This window comes from Vipera ursinii (assembly GCF_947247035.1).
Source record: "Vipera ursinii genome assembly, chromosome: 1".
Classification (NCBI taxonomy): Eukaryota; Metazoa; Chordata; class Lepidosauria; order Squamata; family Viperidae; genus Vipera; species Vipera ursinii.
In genome coordinates this window covers 198,635,823-198,655,812 of record NC_139512.1, presented here as the reverse complement: position 1 = coordinate 198,655,812, position 19,990 = coordinate 198,635,823, and the positions used below count along the sequence as shown (strand labels likewise).

The window sequence follows — 19,990 nt, the reverse complement described above, 5'->3', positions numbered from 1 at the left end:
ATCTCCACAGCTTTAATGGAAAGAATGAAAAGATATTGGGGCCCAGTAAAATGGCAGACAATATCCCAATTTATATAGTGACTTTTTTCTCCTCTCTGCAAATGACTGAAAGGAAGTACAAATGGAAGAATGGGCAACCCTGGACAAATGCCCACTTTATACTGAAATGTGATACGTGCACACATACCTACAAACACTATTATTCTAGCGCAGTTTTGTAAGCTATAGTTTCGTCAGTTTCACTTCCAGAGAATAATTGATTGTCCGATAATTGTAGCTATTGTTTCTTCTTCACAGAGTGGTACAGTACAATTCTCTATGATATCCACTATCTGACTTTCTGTGTCAATCATTCTTGCTCTCTCATTCTTGTTTTCTTAATTCAGCGAATGAGTTTTACGGTTACCTTTCTTCTGCTTTGGCCTCTGGTGAGAATTCAACAAGGAACCTTCTAAGTTACTTTAAAGCCATACTTGGTGGTTTGGATGGAAGAAGAAAGAATGCTGCACAGAGTTCAAAACTCATAATTCTTCATGGTATTAGGAAGAAGCGGCTCCATTTAATGTCTGTCAAAAACTGGACAGCAATCTAAACTGTTGTGTGCACAAGGAACACTTAAAATGATCTATGGCTATACCCAAAGGAGCATGCTTCTTGATGTGTCTGGAGAGTCTCAATCATCCAGCTCATGGTCGTCCCAAAAGACTTTTTTCCCAAAAGGCAACATGATATCCAAAGTTCTAAACTGAAGAAGCTTCTTGGATGAGAAGTGAAATATTTTCCAAGAAAAAGACCAAGGAAGTCCAGTTGCCTTTTGGAAAAAGCATCTATGGGACATGCCTCTTGATGCTTCCATGAGCTTTGGTTATAATTTCTACCTTTCTCCACAGTCATGGAACCCGATGTGCTGGAGAAGTGTCTGCTGCAGCAAACAACAATATCTGTGGAGTTGGAGTGGCTTATAATTCAAAGGTAGCAGGTAAGGCTTAAACTAGAGATTTTCTTCCTTAGCCATATTACTCTTTTATTTTTTTAAAAAAGGATGTGTGAGAAGTAGATTATTTGCAGTATAAATTTTCCAACATGCTATACTTGAAAAAAACAAATGTATGTACATTTGTCTTTTGGATATATAGAACTGGCCCTCTTTGTTGACTTCCCTTCCTTTCTGAATTTTTATTGGTACCTTGTTGATGAACACTGCTGAACTATATGTATGAAACCATAAAATACTCCTAACATATAATTCTTGGCAGGAAGCTCATCTGATAAAGAGGCTGACCACAGGGCTTCAAGATGGAGACAAATTGATGTAGACTCCTCCTGTTACAGGAATGCTATTGATTACTATTTCTGGCATTGATTCTTTGTTACTATTATTTTTGTTAATATTTCATCATTTTATACTTGTGTTGATATATCTACTTTCAAAAGCTTATTCATATATACAAGGACTATAAACTACTCACAGTTTGTAAGCAATAGGAACAGTATATGTCAGAATACAAGGAAAGGAAGGAAGGAAGGAAGGAAGGAAGGAAGGAAGGAAGGAAGGAAGGAAGGAAGGAAGGAAGGAAGGAAGGAAGGAAGGAAGGAAATGTTATGTTTGTTCCCTCAGAGTGGTAGCATGAGCGATATTGGATTTGTCAAAGTCTTTGGGGGAATTCATTTTTGGTAAAGAGACCCACAGTCTCTTAGATAAGATTACAGTTGAGGTCTAGCACCATCAAGTGGTCACTAACTAAAATATTGGTGAAAAATCACTAACTCAAATCCAGGAAGGTTGCAAATTATTCTTCACATTTCAAGCCTGTAGTGGAAATGGTTTCAGTAGTGTTTTGGGAAAAAATGGAAAGAGTCATTTCAGATTTTATTCTAGAATGAACTCTAAAACTTTTATTTCAGAAAGGAAGCAAGTTAGAGGAGGGAACTGGAGAAATACTTCTCTATGATGAGTTTGTTTATCACATTAAGGAATATTTTTTATAAAAAAAAATTAGCTGAGGAATTTTAATATTATAGTTTGTTTCAGATTATAATGTTACTGTCTAGAATTTTCTCTGTATCTTATCATTTCCTACAAATATCAGTTGAAAAGAATAAGAACAAGAACAGTAACTTTGGCTGTTATTCATACTGGTATTAAGATGAAAGAATTGACTTGGTATTTATGTAATGTACTTGATCTAACAATTTTAATAAAACCCTTTTGTTTCAACTTTTCAACTTTCTATCTACTGCCATGTACATTTTCTATTTAGATACATGAAATCAAAGCCTGCTTAGATTTGGGTGAATTAAATAGTCCACAATATTGAACTTGCAAAAATTAATCTTGCATTCCAAAACTGTTGGCACATTTCATGAAAGAATCACTGCATTTGCATTTGCTTGATTCTGGATGTTAATTATGTTTTGTGGCAGGAAAAAAATCAAATCATGATCTGAATTTTTATACCAGACTTTCTAAAAAAAAAAGATGTTATAACATATGCTAGGCTTTAAATTCTGGGTGTGGAAATCCCCTGTTGGGAAATATTATTATAAATTTGTTTGATTTTTTTTAAAAAAAAACCCATTCTTTCTCTCTCTCTTCATCAATATATATATTGATGAAATCTGCAGGTATCCGAATGTTGGATCAGCCATTTATGACTGACATTATAGAGGCTTCTTCTATCAGCCACATGCCTCAAGTAATTGATATTTATAGTGCTAGTTGGGGTCCGACTGATAATGGAAAAACTGTGGATGGGCCAAGAGAACTAACCTTACAAGCCATGGCAGATGGAGTAAATAAGGTAGTGCTTTGTTTTACATTCCCCCCCACCCTATTATATTGCTGTAATATCACACTTCAATGAAAGTCACTTATATTGTAGAAGAGAACAAATTGCCTATAAACATTACCTTATCAGAAGACCTTTCTTTTGAAGGACAGATGAAAGTATAATAAATTATCAATAGGAAAGTCTGTTGTTCCAGTTCAATAATAATAGGGCATATAAACATTAAGTGGTGGCTGTTATAATGAGTACAAAGCGGAGATTTTGCTATCTGGATACTTTACACACCAGAAAGCAGGAAGTTGTAAGTAGGCTTTCTAGTTTGTTCCCCCCACATATATCTTTAATAGGGGAGGGAGTCCTGCAACAAGCTGAGATTTCAACAGAATGTTGAAATGTGCCTGACTGTGACATCATGATCTTACCCAACATCACAATGCAATTACAAAAGTGGCAAAGTTTATGTCACATCACTGCAATGTATGTCAAATCATCTGCGACTTCTTGCCCTGTGGAGATATGTGTGTGCGCATGTATGTATATGTATATAGAAAATTTGTGTGTGTGTGTAATATGTGTGTGTGATTGTGTGTGTGTGTGTAGTGCAAGAGGAAGGAAGCAAGATGATATTCACACCTGAGATAGGCCTTCATTGGCCAACTATTTAATTCAAGGGAAAAGGACAGGACCGTTCCTTGTGGTTAGAAACCTTATGGGACCAGGTTTTCTAATTCTATGAGAGAAGCTTTGGACTGTAAGTGCTGCTAAGAAAAAGAAAAACACTTCATTATATGACACATGGGTAAGCTAGGCAATTTGTTCCCACCATATTTATTTTCAAACATTTCTACCTAGCTTTTTCCTCTTAAAACGTATTGTGATGATGTTCACAACAACTTCATGAAGGATCAGCCTCAGGGCTTGTTTAAGGAATTTGGGAGCCCAATTTGACTCTAGTTTTGGTCCCTCACACACTTTGGTTGACTTTGTATATGGATTTCTATGTATTCAAAATGAAATTCTTATAGAACCTCAAGTAGACAAAAATTATGTATCTAGAAAAAAAATGTTTTAGATACAAAAGACATCTCCCTGTAAAATTCTTCTTGTTGACCCAACACAGTGTTATCTTCTAGGAGGATTTTCCCACCCCCAAATCCAACCAATCCAGTGTACTCAGTGGCTATCCCTTAGCTGAAGTGAAGCTGGATTTATTTGCTCATGGGTAGACTGGAACACTTGAATTTCTCTCAGCCCCACTACCCACTCGCTAACATAGAGCTGAATTGGCTGCTAGGTGGTCCTGCCTATTCAAAACATTTGTTAGCTCAGTATACCCATTGATTAATATAGAAGAGGGTTACCTTCTGGGTGGCTCTGCTACTCTGAGCAACTTGAGGGAAATGCAAGGCGCAAGGGAAAACTGAAGAATGGAGCTACGGTTTGCTTTTATGTCTTCACTTGTCCACAGCCTGCTTCAGCCCACCACGTTGCCTCTACCATCCCATTAAATCAGCCTCAGCTGGACCATAAATAGCACTATTTCTTCAATCATTTTCTTTAAAAAGCAGCTGCTGAGAAGTCACCGTAGGAGAGATTATTGATGTCTGGTCCAAGATTGAGAGCTTCCTGAAAATATTTGATTCTGGATTATGTGATTTCACAAGATTGGATTTATTTATTATTTATTTATTTATTTTATTTTAATTCCATTTATATCCCGCCCTTCTCCGAAGACTCAGGGTGGCTTACAAGCTTAGCAGTATCCTTCATTCTATGTATATGCCTGCTTATTAGGGCTTTCACACACACACCCAAGCGGCATTATTACAAAGTCAGCTTATTGCCCCCAACAATCTGGGTCCTCATTTTACCTACCTCGGAAGGATGGAAGGCTGAGTCAACCTTGAGCCTGGTGGGATGCGAACCTGCACTAATTGCAGGCAGCTGGTGTTACTTAAGGAGGCATTAGCCCACTGCTCCACCAAGGCTCAACAGGAGTTTGACTTACTCTAGCAAGACTTTCCTTTTATGCCCACATTTTGTGGTAGCTGCTAGGAGATTTCAGGTGGTGTTTAAAGCTTGAGCTTAGATGAATCAGTGCAGCATTTAATATACAGTATTTTATTTTTACTAGAATGAAAGAAACTTGTATTTCAGGATTCTTATGGAATTTATCAATTATCAGAGAGAGCTGCATTTTTTATTAAAGGATCAGAGTTTTTATATTAATTTTTATTTAGGTTATCAAAATTGGAAAGGAAAAGGAATATTGTAACTACCCCAATAGCCTGATAATGTCAATTATTACACTGATGAACAGAAAATTAATGCAGGAGTAGTAATTGAAGAGATCGGTACAGGAAAATGTACTGCACTTAGCATAATATGTTTAATTGAAAGGAAATCACTGCTAATGTGTACTTTGAACGGCAATTCTATGGCGCTTCATTCAGCATTTTGTTGAGTTCATACTAAAAAGTGGCTATCTTCCTTAAGAGCAAATTAGCCCAAGGCTGTACTTGGTCTGGATTGCATTCTAATAGGCTGCAAACCTAACCTCTCAGTAAAATCTTACAACTGTTCTGATCCCAATCTAATCTCATGTGGAATTCACTTGCCAGAGAAACTGACCATATTTTAGCCAATGTTCTTAAAAATTAGGATTTAAGAATTTCTTCCAGTGAATATCCGTACATATGCTTGCCACTGCAAGTCATTCAATATTGTCTTAAATCTTCTTTCCTGATTGTGTTTTCTAAATTAGCACTGGGTACTTTTAATTAGCCAGCTCTGGGGTCAAAATATTCCTGCCAGAATGCTCTAAACCAGGGATCTCCAACCTTGGCAACTTTAAGACTTGTGGACTTCAACTTCCATAATTCCCCAGCCAGCCATGCTGGCTGGGGAATTCTGGGAGTTGAAGTCCACAAGTCTTAAAGTTGCCAAGGTTGGGGACCCCTGCTCTAGACTGGTTCCTCTGCTTGCCATGAGGGCATATGCTACTAACGATAGAGCAGACATGTCAAACTTGCGACGTCATGTGACATCGCGCAACGTATCGGAGCTTTTTCCCCACTGCCGGCAATGGGGCGGGCGCAGTTTCCTGGTGACACATTCAGCCCCCAAGCCGGCAGTTTGACACCCCTGCGATAGAGCAACTGGGAGAATGCTTTTCCTTGCCTTGTTTGCGATTTCAGGCATTGCACAGAGAAGATACTTATTTTCTTCTGAAACAAAGAGCACAGCTTGCTTTTTAAATGAGTTTTCAGGGAGAGGTTAATCGGGGAAAGAAGCAGTGCTATATCAGGAACACTTGCTTTCAAGTGTCCCTTTCTCACCTAGCTCTTGTTTTTAAAATGAGAAACAAATTGAGAGTCCTAAATCTCTACAGCATATGCCTAAGAATGCGGCAAAATGGAAATGCAACTAGCATGTATTGTTGTTTCTGAAATAGACTTATTTTTATTGGCCGTGGTCCGAAAATTTCTCCGTACACCAAATTACAAAGCCTTAGATATGATAACCCTCCACAGACAGTTTTCTTCAGAGGAGGAAACTCTTCGTCACTAAGAACCTTTTCTAAATCTGCTCTTGTCCCATGTTGAGCAGAGCCCATCCATTCTAGGTTGTTTCCTTGAATCCATAAAGTCTTTCCCTTTCTCCAGGGCCCGCCCTCCCTCCCTCCCCACAACTGCCTGCTTTTCCCGCCATGTGTGGGAAGCTTCTGTGCAGCATCTGCCAATAGACCTCTAGCTCTGCTCCTCAACTTCTCTGGAGGAAACCTCTCTGGAAAACATAAATAGTCCAGTTCAACACAATCAATTCTCTATAGGTGAGCCAATAGGAATGTCCATGGGGACACCTTTGCTAGACGAAAGCCACCTGATTTATAGTGAAGATGGATGATGACATGGGAAATACAGAGTAGGGGTAATGATCTGATTTTTGGGTCCTTCCTATGTTCTACTACTGATATGGATATAACAAATGAATCGATAGTTTTGTTGGTTTGGGTTTGGTGCAATATATGATCCCAATCATGTTTGGCTTGTTTGGCAAACAATGGTAAAACCCAACATGGCTTAGGGTGATGTGTTCTGGGCTTATATCTGGAAATATATATGTCTTAAAATAACAATGGCTTCAGTTATATCTAGCTGAAATAGAAATCCTAAGAAGATTGTGTACTGAATTATAGATGCATGTGTTGGAGAAACATCATCCAATATCTGTCAGGTTAAGTTCAGTTTCAAAGCTATTGACAGTACAATATGAGGACAGCTAGAGAGAGGAGCTGTTAATACTCATGATACAGTCTTACCAACTCCAGCTCACCAATACTTTAGAGCAAGGGTCTTCAAACTCGGCCCTTTTATGACTCATGGACTTCAACTCCCAGAATTCCTCAGCCAGGCACGCTGGCTGAGGAATTCTGGGAGTTGAAGTCCATGAGTCATAAAAGGGCCGAGTTTGAAGACCCCTGCTTTAGAGTGAGGATGGGGTGGGGGAGGGGGAAACTCCATTAAGGGTTCGCAAGACCCTTAATTATCTCTTAGGAACCATAAGTAGTGTATCTTCTTTGCTTTTTTGCTAAGATATAAATGGATCCAAAAACACAATAAAATCATCTTAAATCATGTAAGAGAGGTTATTTCCCAAAGGCAATTCATACGTATGTTGGAGAAGGATAATTGCAATAGCAAAACATTTAGCACTACTTTTAGTAGTTATTAAACAACTTGAAGCTTATTTGGTTATCATTTCAGAGCTATTTCCTTACTTAGAGAAACAGAATGATCGCAGGTAAAAAAGGCAGTAGAAATGGGAGCAACTTCCAATTTTCTGTCAGCATCCTCACTGGATTTCTTTGTGAAAAGATGGCAGGAAGCAACAGAAATTACCCTCCCTCTTCCTTCCTTCCTTCCTTCCTTCCTTCCTTCCTTCCTTCCTTCCTTCCTTCCTCCCTTCCTCCCTCCCTCCATTCCCCTTCCTTCCTTCCTCCCTCCATTCCCTTTCCTCCCTCCTTCCCTCCCTCCCTCCCTCCCTCCCTCCCTCCCTCCCTCCCTCCCTCCCTTCCTTCCTTCCTTCCTCCCTCCATTTCTCCTTCCTTCCTTCCTTCCTTCCTTCCATTCCCCCTCCTTCCTTCCCTCCCTTCCCCTTCCTTCCTTCCTATCTTCCTTCCTTCCTTCCCTCCCTCCCTCCATTCCCCTCCTTCCCTCCCTCCCTCCCTCCATCCCTCCCTCTCACCACATTTAATTTGCTTGTACAAAGCTTGCACAGAAAAAGTCAATGAGGAAGCCAGCAGGAGCTTGCAAGTTCAAGGCAGATAAGTGCCTGTTGACAAATGGGGGAGGGAGCAAAGGGATGTCTTTCAGGAATGTTACCTGGAATGTATGAGAGATGCCGCACAGGCTGAGAAAGGTGTGTGGATGTGCACAGAGATGCTCCATAGGTTGGAGGGGGTGCACGGATGGGCAGCATAGGTCAGGAATGTATATGGGGGTATGTGAGTGTTGTTGTGTGGATCAACTAGGGTGTGCAGGAGGCAGTGAGAGTCAAGAAATATGCGTGAGGTTACGGGGTATTTGAGAGGTGCTACATTGGTTTGGAATGGCACACAGTTGGTGGTATGGGTTGGATGGGTATGCTTGGAAGTGCAGAAGAGGTGCCATGTTGGTTAGGAATGCATGCAAGGGGGAGGGGTGACATGGGTCAGGAAGGGTGTGGGGGGATGCCCAGAGCTGTTGTGTGTGTTGGAATAGTCATGCAGGAGAGGCATAGATTGGGAATGCTGCATGGGAGTGCACATGAGTTACTGCACAGCCAGGGAAGGCATGCAGGGATAGTGCAGGACTGAAGGCTGCATGGGAGCGTGCAAGAGATACCCCACAATTTAGGAAAAGAGTGGGGGGGCAGTGTGGGTCAGGAACAGTGTGTGGGAGTGAGCAAGAGGTGCTGTGTGGGTTTGAAAGGCACATGGAGCCAGTGGAGGGAAGATGCCTGGGGTTGCACAGGTAGGGGTAGTGCACAGGGAGTGACATAGGCTGGGAAAGGTGTGCAGGGATACATCCCTTCCCTTCCCAGCAGGCAGGTAAATGGCTGCTGCGGGGTGGGGGAAGGAGGGAGACATTGTGAGACTTCCTGGGAAATTGCCATGGAACACTGAAAGCGAAGACCATGTGACCATAGCAGCAGTTCAGTAGTGCACCAGCAGCCAGTAGCACTGAAACAGCCATGACTCCTGTTTCATTTCCTCGGAAGTCGTGGGTCTTAGGTGTTGAACACATTCTGTAAGTTAGCCCATTTGAGGTATCTTGGATTGAAAACTGTTGTCCTATGGTGCACCGTTTCACCAGGTAAAGGACATAACACAAGAGTTTTTGTAGTATATAGATATCCTGATTCAAGAGCAAAAGAATGTTGTGCCTCTTCATCATAAACCCTGATCCTTTGCCTTGAGCTGAAACTTTATGAGTCCTCTGGATTTCTCCCTCCATGCATCAGTGCAAGGTTATATGACTGGCATTGTTAATTATTTCTGATCCATTTCCCCATAACAAATGACGACAATGCCACGATAACAGTATGTTACGTTGTTGACATAATCACACACTTGTCACTGCCCCTCTTCCCAGATGCCCCTGGCAAGGTATTTGAGGATTAGGACTTTGGGGGATCTGCCTCTAAAAGAGCAGAAGGCAAAACATTGCCTATATTTAAACAACACCAGAAGCAAGATAGCTGTGTACTTTCTCGGGTTCCTCTTTGTCCCTTGCTTCATTCTATTTTCAGACTTTGAATTATGTAGGGAAGCATCCAAGGTTTTTCTTTTCTTTGGAAAACAGTCAATGATTGCTGCCAAAAAACAGATAATTAGCACCCCCTGCTAAGATGTTCTAGCTGAAAGCTTAGGCAGTATGAAAATTGCAAGAAAGGAAAATATTATAGATTGGAAGCATGACCTTCAAAATACATTCTGTCTTGCAGCAATTCAATTTCATATTCATTATTATCAGACCCCCCTTCATCTGGCTTGCTTTAGTGTGGTTCAAAAGAAAATAGAAATGGTTGCTGGAAATCTGGAATAATGTCAATCTGAATTATTTTAGGCAGTCTAGTTGAATGTACAATTCAACGTATCTTAAATTGCCCTAACCCTGCAGGGCTTCATATCAAGTAATAGAAATCAAGATTCAGTCTTATATTGCTTCCTTGTTTGTACACTGCCTTCTCTGAATATCTTTAATATTGCCCTCTTTTGCTATCTTTACTAAATTTCAATATTTGCACAGATCTTACCCAGACAAGTGACAACTCAAATTATATACAAATTTCCCAGCGATGTTAAGTCTTCCAGGGTCCTTTTCATAATTTATGGCAAGTTTACAGTGAATCTCCATTGCAACTCACCATTTTAACACCTCAATTTTCAGATTAGTTTGGAAGCAGTTTACATAAAATAACCACAGCCAATAATTGAGGTTCTCTAGTTGGGGATTGTCATCAAGTAATTAAAGTTCCAGTTATCTGCATGCTTAATTTCAAAACAGTCCTATGAAACTCAACTTAATTTACCTTTCATAGTTTATACTATAGGATTACCAACCTGCATACAGTTAGTTGAGCTGGAAATAACCAATAAAAATTGTGATCTATGAAAATGTCTATAACAACAAAAATTAAACCACACATGTGGATACAACCAACATATCAATTAACAATATCAATTAACTAGGAAGCAGTGCTTTCTATTTCTTGAGATAGTCTCTTCCTTTCCAGGTATCTTGTAGGTCAGTCAATCCAGCTTCCAAGATATCCTCATATGGATTATCTGTATTTGAAAATAATCCTTTATCTGAAAAGCTAATTATAACTTAATCATACTTGGAACTACTGGAGAAATGAAGATGGAGGAAGTGATTGATGAGGTAATAATTGAAAAGGGTGTAATTATTTCAGGTCTATTTTGAACTATCCACTAGAGACCATCCATAACAGGTAAAACAGATCAATAATGAATTCCTTAGCTAATTTTCAGTTAAATAGAGTACACTGAAGTTTATTTTGCATTACCAATCATATACTGAGCTATGGGTTTAGATTCATCATTTTGAAATAATAGAAAATACTTGTAGCTCAGGTTTTAGATTTTTCTCCAAGCATGTTTTAATATATTTTCTGACTGTTTCATTACCAAACTAGGTAACGTCATCAGCAGGATTTTCTTGTCCTATTCTCCTTAGCTCATAAATGTCTTGTGTGCCAGTGTGGTCAATTTGTCATGTGACTGGTTGTTTGTTAGGAGCTGTATTTGAATTCTGAGAAACCGATTGGTTCCCTTGTTGATTGGCACTTCGAATGGCCTGGTTTCTGACAGATTGGTATGTTGGATCTAGCTCAATATGCTTGTTAATTGCTCCTTCAGTGGAATACCAAAGTATTAGATACATAGTTTCCAAAATACCTGTCAACATTTGATTTTAAGTTAAGATTAGAAATATGCTGCATTGTTCCATGGCACCTAGCAGTAGCAAAAGCTTATTTGTAGAAGTAACATAGACTGGAGGGCAGGACACTTAGTAATCTTCCATGATCAATGACAGAACAGATGCAGGAGATGACAAGGCTCAGGCTGAGAGAGGAAGCCAAGCGCGTCATCAGTCTCAAGTCCCTTTGTGCCCACAAGTGATCTAAGTCCAGCCCACCTTGAATTCTGTTGACTCTTATCTACCACCAATTTGCTTTGACCATTTGTAGTTCAGATTCTTGTAAATAGCCTTAGCATACAAGTTATTTGTATGTAGTTATTTGAACTGCCTTGCTTCCTGATTCATTGCACATGACACCAGATAGACTTTTGATCTGGTTCCTCAAAACTCTCTTTCCAATCTTACAATTATATTGCATTACAGGCAGTACTCTACTAATGGTCACAATTGGGACCAGAATCTCAATTGCTGAGCAAAGTGGCCTTGGTGGAGCAGTGGGCTAATGCCTCCTTAAGTAACACCAGCTGCCTGCAATTAGTGCAGGTTCGCGTCCCACCAGGCTCAAGGTTGACTCAGCCTTCCATCCTTCCGAGGTAGGTAAAATGAGGACCCAGATTGTTGGGGGCAATAAGCTGACTTTGTAATAATGCCGCTTGGGGGGGTGTATGAAAGCCCTAATAAGCAGGCATATACATAGAATGAAGGCTACTGCTAAGCTTGTAAGCCGCCCTGAGTCTTCGGAGAAGGGCGGGATATAAATGGAATTAAAATAAAAATAAATAAAAAATAAAAATTAAGCGAGATGCCCATATGATTGCTTCACTGAATGATGGAAATCACAGCTCTCTCAGTTGCAGTCATTAAGTGGACGGAATGAACGTGCTCCTCTCCGTGCGTAGAAGGGAACTCAAGTACCTGGGTAGTGAAATGAAGCAGGAATCTTTGCAAACGCTTCTTTGTTTCTCCAGCTCAGCACACAAGTGCTCTTCCTCTCATGTGCTGGACTGGAGAAATAAAGCAGGGATGCCTCATTCTGAACTTTGTTTCTCCAGCCCAGCACACATGTCCTCTTCTACACAGGGAAGGGAGATGGGCCAGAGAAATCAAATGGAGATTCCCAAGGAAAGTGAGCTTCATTTCTGCAGCTCAATGAAGGATTTCCACACATATTCCCTTGCTTGGAGGAGAGGGGGAAACTCTGGGCAGGTTACAACCTTCCTTGACAGCTTCCTCATTGACTTTCTGGGAAAGCCATGAGAGAAGATTGCAAATGGCTATTGCATGATTGAAGGGCACTTAGCAACTCGGTTGTAAGTGCAAACAGATTGCCAAACACCCAAATGATGATCACATGACCAGAGGGAGGCAGCACAATATATTATGATGTCTGGAAGTGCTTTATAGACTGTAAAGCACCCTTTTGGAGCTGTTGCAATTTTGAACAATTGTTAAGAGATCAGTCATTAGTCGAGGACTATCTGCATCACTGAAAATGTCTGCATCTGTATCCCAGACGTAAAAATGGTCCTTACCTGGAAACTAGTCGTGATGGAGCTCCAACAATACTTTTAGAATAGGAAAGTACTTATTCAACAACCATGTCATGGATCTTTAATAAATATCTGACATGACTAAACATGGAGACCCTCATTTTACTTGCCAGGGTTTCATTTTCATATTCCAAGGAGATTACCCATGATTAAATGAGAAAAAGTGAAATTTTAGCCAAGCAAGAAAGATATGTCAAGAATTTTAATCTGCTAGCAACCAGGAAGTGATTATTTTCAGTATCTGGGAAGGGATATAGTAACAGTCTCTTGCTCCTGTCTGATATCCTCATTTTAATTGCAATTAAAGCAGACTATATGTTATTTGGAATGATATGAAACACAGTGTTTTTCATCATATTCAGCTAAGGTGATTCATAAAGCAGCTGCTTGCAGTAAATTCAATGTCACGTAATAATTTGGATGAGCAGCTTAGTAGTTCCCATACAGAACCTTTTCCCTGAGTTTTATGCATTGCAAATAGAGTCACAGCTGTTTTCAAGAAAAAAATAACAATCCAGATGTGAAAGAACTGTTTTTCTGTGAAAGAAGAGTGGGCAATGTGAGAGCCCCTAGCCCTGGCTCTCCCTATTTGATTTTGGTGTCCATGAAATGCTGCTGCATCTTGATAATAAGTTGCTGAAAAACAGTGGAATAATTTCCTTTTAAAAGAAAGAAATGACAAGGAAGGTGTAGCAACTGAAAAATAGAGCTACTTTTAAGTTCTTTTTAAGGTAAGGTTCCTGGATATCAGGAAGAAAATTACCTGCTTTCTGTCCAGCCTCTTTTATAGTGGGTTGCACCAGGTTGCCCATAGATACTGCCTTTATTACTTTATTTCCATATTTTTTAATTTAAAAAAATGACAAGCAAAGTGCCACCTTCCATCTTTATATCTATTTCTAAGAATTTGCCTGAACTCTAATTAACCCCGTAGCAAATCTTAGCCAATGCAAAAGTTTGTTGTCTTGGTGGGAAGCTCAGAAAACAAAAACAAAACAAAAAAAACAACTAGCAGGGGTAATAAAGAACATTTAAAAAGCTAGAAAACCTACCAGGGAGACTAAATACTGAATTTAGTTTTTAGTACTGAATTGAGACTACAGTAAATTGTCTTGTGAATGGCCCCTGGTAGCTCATTGGACTAACAACCATATCATGCTTTTGCAATTCCTAGAGCTACTATATCTGGGCTGCTACAAAAAGAAGAACATTCTAATCCTTTATTGCCCAGTGGTTACCCATAATTTTGCAGCTCAGTTTGTGGTATCCTATTAGGGATACCACAAATTCTTCTTTGTAATCATGTTAAAGTGCTTTTCTTCTGTCCTTAAGGCGTCAGAAAATATGGTATACTTAGCATTGCTCTTATTGCGGAGTCCTCTCTTGCCGCGAATGGTACAATCCTTACAGTTTCCGTGCAGGACAAGTTAAGGAAAGACATTGTTGTGTTCCCCTGACTTTGGCTGCCTCCCACCAGACTCTACCAGCCAATGTGGGGGCAAAATCCACCTGTTGCTCTCCTTAATATTGAGATGGGGTTGGCAAGGAGGCAACTTTTGACAGATGGCTAGAGCAGCAGCTTTATCCATTGGTCAAACTTTGTTCTGGTTTTGTACAATTTTTTTTTTTTTTGGTTGGAAGTTTCCAAGGGCAAAGGTTTAACATTATTCGTGAACAATGAAAACCTATATTTAAAAGTAGCCCCCAAACTGGGTGACAGACAGAATGGCAATCATTGTGAAGTCAGTTTCTCTACTTTGCTCAAAACACAGTGACTGTACCCATCCAAGAGGACTCATCTTACTTCTTAAAGACAGGTCTGTCACTGTTCAAATGAAGCAGGAGACCTGAGACACCCACATCACATCCAAGTTTCAAAAGTGCAGGTTAGAGATTTCATGAGCATTTGTCTCCTTGGAAGCCAGATGTCCAATTTGTCGCATGGCTGAAGGCAAAATAGCAGCGGAGAGAAGTTGAAGAAACCAAAAACAAGGGGTCATACCTGCACCACATTAAAGAGTCCAATGGGAGCTGTGCAGATCCCAACCTTTGCCTTTATCATCACCTTCATCATTGATGGAGCTTGCTGGTGCATGTCCAGGGCAAGTCTTGCAAGAGGAGAAACAATATTATACTAGAAGAGCTAAAGAAGAATGGAAGTTGCATGTGTAGTGGGCTGAGATGAAGAAAGGCAGCTTCATGAAAATATGTCCTTTAAGAATAGAGAAGCATCACCATGCAGCAGTTAGAAAAAAATATCAGGATGAACCTTACTGTGAAACATCACTTTTTTTGCCTTCTTGTTTTTGTTTTTTGGTGGGGGTTTTTTTGCATGGCCTTTAATTTAATTCCTTGTTCTGACTTGCAACCCTGCTTTTAATAAATTTGAAATAGTTGCTAATATTTAGTCTTCTTAATCCTTGCATTTTTTCATTCCATCTGTAATTTAGTTCACTGAAAATTTCTTACAGAACTAGGCTGTTTCTTGTTTTTACCAATGTGGTTAGGATGCAGCATACAATGACAGTACTGATTAATTAATTGTAAAATATTTAACTTTTGACTTCTTTGCTTAAGGGAATTTGTTTGATATTAAATCAGGATACATCTAATCCAATAATCCCTGTCTCTCACTTCTAAGATTTTAAAACTTCCGGTGTTATTACCAAAAATATTTCAATGGGACTTGCTGGGGATTGGATTTGATAACTGACGTTGTTGCAAACACTACACATGGGATAATACAGTATATACCAGGGCTCTTCAAACTTGGCAACTTTAAGACTTGTGGACTTCAACTCCCAGAATTCCTCAGCCAGCCTGACTGAGAAATTCTAGGAGTTGAAGTCCACAAGTCTTAAAGTTGCCAAGTTTGAAGAGCCCTGGTATATACCATGCTTAAAGAATGAAAGTCAACAATTGCAAATTTTTATATCAGCCTTCCAAAATCTCAACATTTCCTCAATGGTTACCAGGATGCTTGGAACACAGGAAGAAATGATGTTGTAGAAGACAGCCTAGTGTATGGGAGGAGCTGTATGCTCACCTAAGTTCTCTGAGTAGCACTCATCCAAATAATTTTCTGTAGAATTGATTGGAGAGGCTTCAGAAAAAAAACCGATCCTGAAAGTGCGCAAAACTCTAATGAGGACCATGACCAATTACAAGGATTTTAATTATTTCATGAAATATGAGTATTATGTGGTAGATGTTGAGGATGAAAACAAATTAGCAGGAACTGTTCAAGGGAGCACTTGTTTTCCTTTCCTACCTTCAAAGTGATATATCATAGCTGGGAAAGGAACATTGGAGATTTATAATGAGTTCCATTGTTTGGAGTTCATGGTCAGAGAGGTAGTATCCCAAATGATTATTGGTGCAGAAGACATCCTATCTCCTGCCCCACACAAGATTTCAGAGAGTAACAGACCTCTCAGAGGTTCTTTACATGTTGCCTACCACTTCTTCCTCTTCACGTAACACAATCAATATCCTGTTGTCCAATGTTTTTTCCAGTCACACTAAGCTTGTCTCTTCTGCCTGGCTAGGCTACAATGAAGCATAAGGCTGAACCAATCCCCCTTCTTGCCTTCTCAGGACACAGGAAGTCTAATCAAAACTTATCTACTTCTTCCGCTGGCGGCGCGGCGCCGAAGACAGCCTCCCCTGGCTGCCCGCGGCTCAGCTGTTTGTTTTTTCGCACGAAACAGCGCCGATCAGCTGTTCGGGCGAAATTGAAGCCCCCTCCTCGGGAGAAGAGGAGGGGGTGAGGCCCCAGGTAGGGGTAGAGTTCTCCGAGGCCGCCTGAGCTTTGAGCTTGGGCGGCTGAAGGATCGAACTCCCCCGAAGCCTGGGTTGCTCCCAGCTGGCCGTCGTCTCTGCTCCGAACTTCCTGGAGCAGAGCCAGGCGTCTGCGAACCATCCCTGCCTGAAGAAAGGACTATGATTTAAAGGAGCAGGCAGAGCGGTACAAGAGGAAAAGGTGGAGAGATGAAGAGGATTATTTTATTTTACTCTCAAGCTTGATGGACTATGCTTAAAACTTAAAGTGAAAGTGCGTCACAATTGTAAGTAAAAGATGGCGGCTAAACCTCCCCCTAGAACTTTTCGGAGTGCTGGAAATTCTCCGGTGCAACAACAATCACTACTGCAGGCGTTGCATTCTCCTGATGTATTGACATCGAAGGATCTTGAAAAACATACCCAGTTAATTTTGGAGTCAATGGGTGTTAAATTTGCACAGATGGAGGAGAAATTGGAGAAATTGGAGCAGAGAATGGAAGAAAGGATGGAGCAGAAACTTAGAGAGATGAAGGTAGACATTTTGTCCTCAGTGCATAAAGTAGCTAAATGTGTGGAGGTGCTGGATGATCAAGTGGAAGACTTGACTCAAAAGAATGCTATATTAGAAGCAAAAGTATTGGAAATTGAAGATTTAAAAGACAAAATGGATAGCGAACAGAGTTTGGCTCAATTTTACCAGATGCAGTTTGCTGTTAGAATTAGAGGCCTAAAAGAGAATATTAAGGAAGATTTAAAGCAGCTGGTTTCTGAGGCTTTTGAGGGGGTATTGAACCATCCAGCATCTGAAATAAAACAAGGCATGGACAAAGTGTTTCGTGTGAATTCGTGGATTGCTAAGCAGAGAAAGTTGCCTAGAGATGTGGTGGTTTATTTTGTAAAAAGGGAAATTAGAGATGAAGTTATACAAGCTGCCTATGATACTAAAGTTGTGATTGCTGGTCAAGAAGTTTTGGTTCTAAAAGAAATTCCTCCAAAGATTTTAAAGAGAAGGAAGGACTTTATATTTCTTGTGCAAGAGCTCAAGCAAAGAGATATAAGGTTCAGATGGGAGATCCCAGCTGGGTTGAGCTTCATGTATGATGGCAAAAGGTACTGTTTGGGTACTGTGAAGCAAGCGCATGATTTTTACAACAATGTTTTAAAAGCAACCCCATCAACACTTCTGGAAGCTGCAGAGGGATCTGGAGAAGGAGAACATCAAGAGGATGAAGATGGACAGTTAGACGAGAAGGGTACAGGAGGAGATCAAGCTGCAACTCTTTTGGATGATCCTAGAGAACAGAGGGTGACGCGTGCTGCCTTAAAACGCTCAAAAAAGATTAAAAAATAAGACCAGTAGAAATCTATGGAACTTCCACAATATACTTATAGTCAAGTGGTAGTTGTGTTTTTAAGAGTTTTGGGATGATATGTATGGTAACAGAATGTTCAATTTGGAATTAATGGACAATTTACTACAGAGGAAGAGGAAGAAAGTTTTGTGGGTTAATGCGGGTTAATTTGTGTAAGAACTATCTATTATAGCCTATTTTGGCTAGAGAGGTTAATAGGGATAGGTGCTTGTGATGTGTAAGTGAGAATATGTCTAGGTAATAGTGAATTGTGGAAGAACATAGATGGGAATGATGCTAGTTTTCTTTTATTTTAGTTCTTTATACATATTTAGTATTGTTAAGGATTGGTTTACTCTATATAAGCTAGAGAGTGATGGATTTTAGAGTTTATAATTGTTAGTATATGATTGTTTATGATTGCTTTTTAGATATATACCTTGTATTTTGCTCTGGGAAGTCGGGGGGGGGAGGGGGGGAGGAGGGGAAGTAGAGGGGTGGGAGGGAAGAGGGAGAGGGGGAGGGGGGGAGATAGGGGGGAGGTAGGGAGGGGAGGAGGGAGGGGGAAGGGGGGTTTTTCAAAGGAAAATTGTATTTTAAAACTTTTCAATAAAAAAAAAAAACTTATCTACTTCCTTTTTTCCCACTATTAAGATGTAACTGCAATGAAATCCTTCATTCTCTTCTCCTTCAGTCATAATAAACTAAGGCAGCTGCTTCCACCAAGCTTGAGAAGTACTGTAGCTAGAAGATATTCCACATGCGACAGATCGCCCTTCATTGATTTAAACATTTTTTTTAAAAAAATGTATGCAACCACTTATATATTCGTCAGGTGATTACAGATTGTCCTAATGCCTAAAAATTCTAGGAGTCCTAATCCAGCCCTTCTAGAAGGCACCAGGTTAAGAAAAATTGATTTAATGAGGTTAATGTCCATGAAGAGGGGGAAATGCCATGGGCCTTAGGGAAGAAATAATGAAGATTGCACTGGCAATCCTCTTTTAAAAGTCTTGCTGTTTATGAGCAGTTTAACAAGGCGCCAAAAATTGGCACATTGGTTTCTCTTGTGTCTTCATTTATACGTTTGGCTTCATTACTGCTTGTTTCCTGTTTCTATTTGTCCTTCTAAAAATAGTTAACTAAGCTGTTAGCTATCTGCCCCCTGCCTTTGGCCAGTCCAATTTAAAGGAAGGCCTTTGGAGACCGAGTTAATTTATTTTAGTTGTGATCTGCTCCTTTTCCACACATTTGGGGGGTAGTGCTGGGGAACATTATATTGCTTCAATAACTTGGCTTTGCCTAAGGGACACAGATTCTGCAAAGGTAGGAATGATTACCTAAAGAGAAGCATTAAGAATTTATAATTTAATCATGGCACTGTAATTGGATTCTCTGGTGAAAGGAAAAGCATGAACATTTTTAAAATGAGAATCATTACTTTCTTTTCTTTTGTTGCAAGAGTTAGAAGTGACTTGACTTTTTATTTCTAATTCTTGCAGTAACAAAATAATGGAAGGTAGAGGCCATGGACAGTAAGCTTAAGAAATGTGACATCAGCAGGACTTATTTTTAAGATGTCATATGGGACTGTGCTCTTCATAAGCAGAGTTATTTTTCTGTATCTCTTTGCTGCCATCTGGTGACCATCCAGATGTTTTCAGATCATATATAGTACCTGTAAGTTATTTCCCTTATCAGGAGGCCACTAAAGTGTTTCTTTCTTCATTTATTTAATTACAATTTCTTCAAATCTCAGTTGTTTTGTTTATTAGGATTTGTGATTGTTTTACAAATCAGGTGTGTGTGTGTGTGTGTGTATGTGTGTGTATGATCTAGATATATTCATTCTACAACATCTTCTTAGATTCAGTCCATCCCAATAAATTAAAGTATACTGCAATCTTCCACTCAGATTTCACCTTCATGTGTTTCTGACTAATAATAATATGGATCAAATACTGACAACAGAACTTGGTAGAACAATCATGAAGGCCTTCAAAAAAATATTCGGCTACCAGGATGTG

General features: G+C 39.8%; 1 protein-coding gene across 1 annotated transcript in view; it reads left to right on the top strand.

Moving 5' to 3' along the window:
- PCSK2 (proprotein convertase subtilisin/kexin type 2) overlaps nt 1-19,990 on the top strand; it is a 128,220-nt gene that overhangs the window by 94,774 nt on the left and 13,456 nt on the right. The window contains exons 7-8 of the mRNA XM_083369589.1: nt 891-979; nt 2,626-2,801. Of these exons, the coding sequence (XP_083225715.1) occupies nt 891-979; nt 2,626-2,801 (265 nt within the window). The remainder of the gene's footprint in view (nt 1-890; nt 980-2,625; nt 2,802-19,990) is intronic.